A 9,885-nucleotide genomic window follows, 5' to 3' on the forward strand; every position below is an offset into this window, starting at 1 on the left:
CTCTACTCCTCTCCATTCTCTACCCCTCCCCCTCCTTATGCGTCTCCATTTATTTATGTCAAAATGTCATCAGTATCACAGATATCCCCAGAGAAAAATAGTCATATGAATGTACTGTAATACCATCTGACCAGTTAGATACTAATGCAAAATGCATGAAGAACTAAAATAAACAGGGAATCAATTGGCCGCAGTGCACAGTCAGACCACATGCTGAATGGTGGTGGGGGTTGGTTGGTAACATGCTTGGCTAGCTAGCAGCCATTGTCAGGTGGTGGCTAATACAACGCTAACCGTAGCACTTGTAAGACTTGTATGTGATGGTTGTGGGGTTCTGGGACTAGTCTCTCCCTCTCCTCTGCCTTCTCTCGTCACCCGTCTCTACTACTCAAGGTCAGGGAGGACTCTTCCACAACAGTCTTCCACAGCTGAGTAGGCCAGTGCCTGGATTCACAGAACACTACAAATCAATTTTTTTTTTTTTTCTTCAAATCAAATCTTCATTTCTTATTAACTGCCATTTTGCCCTTGCCTATAGACTTAAGAAGTTAAGTTAAGCAAAGTTGCTATTGCTTGTATTAGATTGTGTTTTGTGAATCTGGTGGGCAACCGGGCCGAGCACTGGCAGTGGAAGGTCAGCTCACCATGACTGCTTTTCTTCTCGTCTTTGAACGACATTCCTTTGTGACTAAATCCAGAAGTCCTAGCTAGAGGTTCAGCTGTTCTTCATTCTGTTAGGCTCACAATTCGAGGCTGATATCGGATGGACTGCAGAGAATCACTCTCACTTGTGGCTTTTTTTTGTTTTTTTGAAAGCCGTCTAATTCACAACCCATTTGTGATTTGTGGCTGATAATAGGTTTTATCTGGTCAGAAATGGATCGTATATCCGACCATAATAACACAGTCCTGTCAATTCCATGAATAAGGATTGACATACACTATCTATCTATTTTGGACTGCTCTGTCGTACCCACGAGAGTACTACTGATCTGAGCCCAGTTTCGGGTTGCAAAACGTGCCGGTTTCCCAGGAATCCTGGTTGGAAGATTACTTGAGTTTACAAGGGAATAAGCAAGAAATCAGAGAAAACCAAAAGTTATCAGCAACTTTGCAACCCTTGCCAAGATCTAAGGAGATTTAGAGTAAATGTTTTGGGGTGAAATTGGAGCCAACTCGGCAATAATAATAATTGCAGCTCTAATTTCAAGTTCCTCTGACTGTGTGTAGGCCTGAGGGATATAGACTGTGCAAGATCTATTTGCTGAGTCAATGCTGGGAAAGGATTGGGGGATGAGCCGTGACTAAAGGGTTCTCTCTCACAGTCTGACTCCCAGCCTCATCCTCCCTTCTCCCTGAGACAGTCTGGCCTAGTCAGTAGAGAAACAAGAGGGAGAGTCCCGCGATAGAGAACTTACTGTAAGTAACGCGACAACTCTATAAGGCAGTGAGATAGAAACGGCTTTAGAGGCCACTGGACAACACGGACGGGGACGGGGAGGAGGAGGGGGGAGGGGGGGGGGGTAATTTGGTCAGTGAAATGAAAACACAGCAAAACACCCATTAATGTTGATGAGGAATGAGGTCTGATGTGAAGGTGGCATAACGGGCTCGGTTAAAAGATGGGAATGTGGAGGGAAAGGAGGGTCAAAACACCCTGTACCTGGAGGGCCAGTTGATAAGGGATTGGGTGTTGCCTTCCGAATCGGTCTGGAGGAACCAATTGCTGGTTAGTTTCACCTCCGGGCTGCACCAATGGGATGGGAGACGCAGTGAGTCAGCGACACTGGGGGTGGCTGCATCCAAAATGGCGCCCTATTCTTTATGTAGTGCACTACTTTTGACCGGAGTCCTATGGAGCTCTGGTCAAAAGTAGTGCACTATTATAGGGAATAGGGTGTAATTTCAAACACACCTTGGGTGAGTGAGTGGCTAGGCCGCCCCAAGCATTTCACTTGTAGCACAAACGCAACTGACTTCACATTTAGCATGACCAAGAAACATCCATCCATCTGCCTTGTACTTCAGTGGATATCCCATTCTACTGGGAGCTTGGTTATCATTCTGGTATTTGGAGAGATGTCAAACTATGAAACAATAAATCCTATCCGGGAATGTTCATCGAAATGAACAATGAAGAGACATCAAATGGGGCTTGTGAAAATGATAGGACACACAGACATGATGCACACAGCAGCATGTATCGCAATGCACAGTACCACACGTCTATGGACAATTTGACCGACAGTAGAGAGTTTGTGCACCGATATGTAGGCTACGTATGCCTTTTTTCAAGTGATGTAGTTCTGTCCTTGAAACGTTCTTGTCTATTAAATGTTCTGTATCATGTCATGTTTCATGTGGACCCCAGGAAGAGTAGCTGCTGCTTCAGCAACAGCTAATGGGCATCCTAATAAAATACCTAATAGTAGGCATTCCACTGATGTATTGTGTACAATGTGCAGCAGTAGTCCTGTGGGTGAAAACAGCTCGTTGATGAGAGGTCGAAGGACAACGGCAAGATTTGTGCAAGCAAACAGGAGGGCCAGAAACAGGAAAATAACAGCACATTGCAACAGTGGTGTGCCGTACGCCATCTCGGAACGCACAACTCGTCGATCCTGGTCACAGATGGGCTGCAGATGACCACACCGGGTTCCACTCCTATCAGCTAAAAACAAGAAGTAGCGTCTCCAGTGGGCATGTGATCACCAACACTGGACAACAGAGGAGTGGAAAACTGTTGCTTGGTCTGACTAACCCCGGTTCTTGCGTCATGCTGATGGCAGAGCCCGGATTTGGGGTAAGCAGAATGAGCCCATGGACCCAACCTGCCTGGTGTCAGCGGTACAGGCTGGTGGTGTACTAGTGTGGGGAATGTTCTCCTGGCACACGTTTAGGTCCCTTGAGACCAATTGAGCAACGATTGAACAACACAAAACTGGTCACTGAGTGCATGTCCTTCATCTGTCCTACCAGATTTCCAGAGCCAGGCCCTCACCCAGCAGAGGGCAACAGCATGTGACTCAGATGTTTTTTTTAAGAGACCGAGCGAGAGCACAAGTGCTTGAACGAGAGAGAGAGAGAGCGCGAGAGAGCTGCTCCGCGTCTTAAACTCTAAACTCTTTCTCCAGGTGGGCGGCGTGGCCTTGCTGGCTTTCATCTGTGTCTCTGTATGTGCTCATAGTTCTGACCGAGGAGTCACATCGCACCCCAGTAACCCAACACCCATCCTGATGGCTAACGCAACACAGCCGCTGCCAAATTTTGAAACCGGAGAGAGAGAGGGCGGAGAGAGAGATAGAGATGCCTTGTGGGATGTGGAATGGGAGCATGTGTCTCTAATCGTTTCCCCTCAGTGAGTCAACATTTAGCACCAGCAGGCTACAGCTAGCTGGCTGTTCAAATTAGCTTGAGGGACTGAGGAGAGAAAAACGCCATGTCTCCAGACTAGACACAACACTGCATTGGACCATGACTCCCAAATAAAGAATATCTAAACTAACATCTAATATTGTGTCATTGTTGGAATTGCATTGTATCAGCAGTCTCATAAGCTGGGGTTTTGTTGACTTCATGACTTCGGCTCAAGTGGGTTGTACAACTGTTCAGCGAAGCAACAAATCGCTGCTCCTTTAGTTTTATCACCTACATCCGACAAGTCGCTTTTCAACCACCTGAATATTCTGCCACAGAAAGAAAATACGTACAGTGCCTTCCGAAAGTATTTTTACTCCTTGAATTATTACACATTTTGTTGTGTTACAGCCTGAATTAAAAAAAGATTAAATATATTCTCACCCATCTACATAAAATATCCCATAATGACAATGTGAACACTTTAGAAATTTTTGCAAATGTATTGAAAAATAACTTAAGTATTCACACCCCCGAGTCAATACTTTGTAGAAGCACCTTTGACAGCGAGTACAGTTGTAAGTCTCAAAGCTTTCCACACCTGGATTATGCAACATTAATTAGCCTATTATTATTTTCAAAATTCTTCAAGCTCTCTCAAATTGGTTGTTGATCATGCTAGACAACCATTTTCAGGGCTTCCCATATATTTTCAAGTAGGGTTTTGACTTAAATAACTCGGCACTGAGGAACATTCACTGTTTTCTTGTTGAGCAACTTCAAGGTAGATTTGGCCTTGTGCTTTAGGTTATTGTCCTGCTGAAAGGTGAATTAATCTCCCAGTGTCTGTTGGAAAGCAGACAACCTGGTTTTCCTCCAGGATTTGCCTGTGCCTAACTCCCTTCCGTTTCTTTTTTTTATCCTGAAAACCTTCAGTCCTTAAAGATCACAAGCATAACCATTACATGATGCAGCCACCACTATTCTTAAAAAATTGGCGTTGTACTCAGTAATGTGTTGTATTGGATTTGCCCTAAACATAACAATTTGTATTCAGTACAAAAAGTGAATTGCTTTGCCACATATTTTGCAGTATTACTTTAGTGCCTTGCAGCAAATAGGATGCATATTTTACTTCCTTCTTTTCACTATCAATTAGGTTAGTATTGTGGAGCAACTACAATGTTGTTGATCCATCCTCAGTTTTTCTCCCCCCCATCACAGCTATTTAATTGTGTAACTGTTTTAAAGTCACCATTGGCTTTAGTAGTTTCCTTCCTCTCTGGCAACTGAGTTACGAAGGACGCCTGTATTGTGGTAGTGACTGGGTGTATTGATACACTATCCAAAGTGTGATTAACATGTTGAGCACATTTTTACTCCTGAACTTATTTAGGCTTGCCATAACAATAATAATAAACTAAAAAGACATTTCAGCTTTTCATTTCTTTGTAAAAAAAATAAGTCGAAAAACCTAATTCCACTGGCATTGTGTGTAGGTCAATGACAAAAATCTGTAATTCATTTCAAATTCAAGCTGTAACAACAAAAAGGTGGAAAAAGTCAAGGGCTATGAATACTTTCTGAAGGCACTGTACATGCAGCAACATCAAACACGATGCAGCAACAACAAAAACTGGACCTGGGAGGACTTCAGCTGTGTGTAAACCCTGTTGGATTGACTGAGCCTGCTGCTGCATGCACAGATTGCTCTTCCTCTATGCTATAAATTATTGTGTGCATCCCAAATGGTACCCTGTGCCGTATTTACTGCACTACTTTTGACCTGGTCAAAAGAAGTACACTATATAGGGAGTAGGGTGCCATTTGGACGCAGATAATGTTCCTGCCAAGAGGACGACCTTGTGAGAGTTCTGTTAAAGGGATCAAGGAGACTGAGTGTGTGTGAGAGAGGGAGAGACCGAGGATCCCTCTCCTTCTCTCCATCCGTTTTATTTACAGTAAGGGGAAAGATACTGTACAGAGAGAGAACCTTAACAATAGGAAGAGAAAGAGGACTAGACAGTGTAGTAGGTCGGTCCACTCACCCCTGTCTGCCGAGGATGTTGTGGGCCTGCTGCTCTATGAACAGGTCCCCAGGGGACACCCCCTGTTTGGGGGAGGGCAGCGAAGACTTCCGGGTCGTCTTGGGCGAGCTGGGGGGTACCCCTGTGATGGTGTAGTCGTTAGCGACGGGCACCTTGGCCGAGGTGGGCGACGATGACGTCACTTCCATGTAGCTGGCGGAAGAGGGAAGCTCGAGGGCACTGATGTTCCTCTCCTGCTGCCCCGCCCTGCGCTGGTTCTCCAGGTTCATCACCCTCTCCCTCTCCGTGAACGAGTCCACCCTGGGTCGCCCCTGGCCAGGCTCGCCGGAGCCTTGTGGCTGGGTGGCCACTCTCCCCACCCTGGAGCTGCCTGAGGTGTAGGAGGGCTCATCCCCCAGAGATTCCGCCCTAGGGCGTGGCTTGACATTTGTGTAGCCCTGCTGCATCACCGAAGAGGTGTCAGACTCCTTGAGACCACGGGCGGAGCCAGATCGGGAGGAGAAGTGATCGGTGGTGGAGTCTGGTTCCTGGTCCAGAGACATACCGTAGCGCTCGGCTAACTGCCGACGCCGTTCCGCCTTGTAGCGAGCAATCCGATCTGCCTTGGAGTCCAGGTCGGTACCTGCGGAGTCAGAGCTGTAAATGGGTTCAGTTGGGACGGTCTGGCCCTCAGGCCGGCTCCGGGCTCTGGACTGCCTCTCTGGAGCAGGGACCTGCTGATGGGTCATCATCTCTGGACTCTCCAGGTCGTCCCTACTGTAACACTGCACTGTGACAAGGGATAGACAGAGACAAAATCTTTAGACCAAATCTACACAAGTAATACAGTGTACAAAATATGATAATACAATAGCTAGCAGCATTACTTCAACGCTTTCATATCTTGACAAATTTAGGATGTTCTGAGGGCAAAAGGCGGCACAACAATATTTGTAAGGCGTTCCTAATGTTTTGTACACTCAGTGTATATAATGCATGAAGTCAATGCATGTCTTTCAAATGACCAAGCTCATATCCAAAAGCGTGGGTCGGGTTTCGATAATTATATACTATATGGAGCTCTAGCAATGCTCATGTTCTGTCATTCTGTGGGTCGTGCAAGTAGCTGAACACTAGGTACAATGTGTGCGGTTTAGTGATCCTCACCGACACAGGGGTCACAGGTGTCCGAGGCACGTGTGTAACGGGGTGTGTCTTCCTCTAGCAGCCGATTGGTCACTAGGCCGGGGCAGCTGGGTAATATGGCAGGCTGCGCCTCACTTTCTATACCCTCCAACCGCCGGGCAATCCTCTCTTTCCTAAACACACAGAGTCAGACACATTGACTGACATGACAGAATACCAGTTTGAGTGGCCACATGCGGAGGACACACACACACACGTTGTTATTCATCACAGTCACCACTACAATAACTGCTTGCTTCATTACATGGTTGAAGGAGCTGAATGTCGTAGTCGTACCTGTTCATTTCCCAGCTAGTGCTTGGGCTGATGCTTTCAAAACGCTTCCTCAATTCTGAAACTGGACGGATTAATACAAAGTTAGGTACAAGAGGAAAAATGTGAGCGTTAACAATCAAGTTGATCAATTCCCAATTCAGTAGTCATGATAGGAGAAAGGCATCCCAGCAGGTGAGGTGGGACAGTTTGAGCTCATTATCCAACAGAGTTGAATGTAGAGTTTACACAGATGTGGGACCAGGCTACTTTCACATCTAGAGCAAGAAGAGATCTGTTTATTTTGTGGGTCTTGTTTTCGAACTATAATGAGGTGACGATTCCTCCAGCCACACTGTTCTCTACAACACAGGAACAAATCGCTGAGAGAGAGAGACATTCACAAGGAACTGACAAAAATCTACACCCCGCCTCAACAATAATAGATATGAAGTCCAAACTACAACTGACTAATTGACCGAGCATAGGAAGTGGTTATACATGCATGCAGTTGAAGTCGGAAGTTTACATACACTTACGTTGGAGTCATTAAAACTGATTCTTCAACCACTCCACAAACGTCTTGTTAACAAACTTTAGTTTTGGCAAGTCGATTAGGATATCTACCTTGTGCATGACAAGTAATGTTTCCAACAATTGTTTACAGATTATTTCATTTTTATAATTCACTGTATCACAATTCCAGTGGGTCAGAAGTTGACATACACCAAGTTGACTGTGCCTTTAAACAGCTTGGAAAATTCCAGAAAATTGTGTTATGGCTTTAGAAGCTTCTGATAGGCTAATTGACAATTTGAGTCAATTGGAGGTATACCTGTGGATGTATACCTCCAATTGATGTATTCAGTGCCTCTTTGCTTGACATCATGGGAAAATCAAAAGAAATCAGCCAAGACCTCAGAAAACAAGTTGTAGCCCTCCAGAAGTCTGGTTCATCCTTGGGAGCAATTTCCAAACGGGTGAAGGTACCACGTTTATATGTACAAACAATAGCACCCAAGTATAAACACCATAGGTCCACGCAGCCGTCATACCGCTCAGGAAGGAGACGCATTCCGTCTCCTAGAGATTAACGTACTTTGGTGCAAAAAGTGCAAATCAATCCCAGAACAGCAAAGGACCTTGTGAAGATGCTGGAGGAAACAGGTACAAAAGTGTCTATATCCACAGTAAAGTGAGTCCTATATCGACATAACCTGAAAGGCTGCTCAGCAAGGAAGAAGCCACTGCTCCAAAACTGCCATAAAAAAGCCAGACTACATTTTGCAACTGCACATGGGGACAAAGATGGTACTTTTTGGAGAAATATCCTCTGATCTGATGAAACAAAAATAGAACTGTTTGGCCATAATGAATATTGTCATGGTTGGAGGAAATAGGGGGAGGCTTGCAAGCCGAAGAACACCATCCCAACCGTGAAGCACGGGGGTGGCAGCATCATGTTGTGGGGGTGCTTTGCTGCAGGAGGGACTGGTGTACTTCACAAAATAGATGGCATCATGAGAAAGGAAAATTATGTGGATATATTGAAGCAACATCTCAAGACATCAGTCAGGAAGTTAAAGCTTAGTCGCAAATGGGTCTTCCAAATGGACAATGACATACTTCAAGTTGTGGCAAAAAGGTTTAAGGACAACAAAGTCAAGGTATTGGTGTGGTCATCAAATCCTGACCTCAATCATATAGAAATTTTGTGGGCAGAACTGAAAAAATGTGTGCGAGCGAGGAGGCCTACACTGGACTCAGTTACACCAGTTCTGTCAGGAGGAATGTTACCAAAATTCACCCAACTTATTGTCGGAAGGAAATGGAGGAAAGCCGTATTGCATGTTCAAGAATGTGCTGGTTCTCATACCACAGCTGCCATTTCAATGGAATTTGAGAACATGTTTGAAACATGAATAGTCCTCGCTCCATTCGAACAACTGACTGGAAAATTAAGCCCAACTGTGTCTGCAGCAGACGTGATACCCTCAGTCATGGCATTGAAACGCCTGCTCAACAAAACTGCCAACACATACTGTGGAGTTAAAACTTGCAAAAGTACTCTACAAGAGGCTGTGAACAAGCGAATCGGTGGCATTCTCTCTGAGCCTCTTTACTGTGTCGCCACCATGCTCAACGCTAGGTACAAGGACCACCTCTTCAATGCAGACAAGAAACAGGGTTTTACGTGAAATGCTACAGACACAGCAGGACAAGATGGAAACAGACAGTGCGCACCGAGGAAGAGAGGCCATGGACAGACAGAGCTGAAACATCACTGCTTGACATGCATGATGAAATCCTGGTAGAGAATGAAACCACTGAACTAATTAGCAACAAAACAGTACAGCAATTAGGTGAAAGAAATAGATTTTGATTATGTTTTACTGGTAATGGGGACATACATAAACGCCAACAAATCAACTTTTTGGTCCGTGTGTGTTTCAACTATTTAACTACACTGGAATGCTTAAAAAGCTGCTAAAATTTTAAATAACGGTTATCGGTATCAGTTTTTCTGGAAGAAAAATATTGGATATTGGTGTCGGTCAAAAATGTGAACGGTGCATCACTACTTTTACCAGAGGGTTACTGCTCCTGTCAAGAGTCTTCAAACTCCAGTTCCCCCATTTGAACCAAACACAAACACCACCCCCCAGGACTACACACACTATCCCCTCCTAGCCCACACACACGCTGTTCCCGTAAAACCCCACAATATTATCTCTAACTGAACCTTATCAAGGCAACAAGTGCCATCAAACAAACCTTCCAACCAACACAGTCGCACAATAGAAAGCACTTCCCTCAGCCCCATAACCCTGGGAAAGTCTCTGTCAGAGAATGCATCCCAATGGCTCCGGATCAAAAGTACTGCACTATGAAAAGGGAAATGGGTGCCATTTTGGATGCAGACTTTGTCAGATAGTCATGTGTTTCATGCAGCACAGCACGCTGAAACCACCGAGTCACCTTTGGGGAGGTTTGCCAAGAGCTTGACATCTATATCCTTGGTGTTCTTGGCTGGGTCGTCCTT

At 45.2% G+C, this 9,885-nt stretch overlaps 1 protein-coding gene across 1 annotated transcript in view; it reads right to left on the bottom strand.

Annotated features, from left to right (window-relative positions):
• The window catches only part of LOC135522628 (supervillin-like), a 50,391-nt gene extending 40,538 nt beyond the window's left edge, over positions 1-9,853 (bottom strand). The window contains exons 1-4 of the mRNA XM_064949073.1: positions 9,822-9,853; positions 6,867-6,927; positions 6,552-6,703; positions 5,406-6,174 (exon numbers count right to left, since the gene is read on the bottom strand). Of these exons, the coding sequence (XP_064805145.1) occupies positions 5,406-6,174; positions 6,552-6,703; positions 6,867-6,874 (929 nt within the window). The 5' untranslated portion in view covers positions 6,875-6,927; positions 9,822-9,853. The remainder of the gene's footprint in view (positions 1-5,405; positions 6,175-6,551; positions 6,704-6,866; positions 6,928-9,821) is intronic.
• Between the last annotated feature and the right edge of the window lie 32 nt (positions 9,854-9,885).

Source organism: Oncorhynchus masou, chromosome 30 (genome assembly GCF_036934945.1).
Source record: "Oncorhynchus masou masou isolate Uvic2021 chromosome 30, UVic_Omas_1.1, whole genome shotgun sequence".
NCBI classification, from domain to species: Eukaryota; Metazoa; Chordata; class Actinopteri; order Salmoniformes; family Salmonidae; genus Oncorhynchus; species Oncorhynchus masou.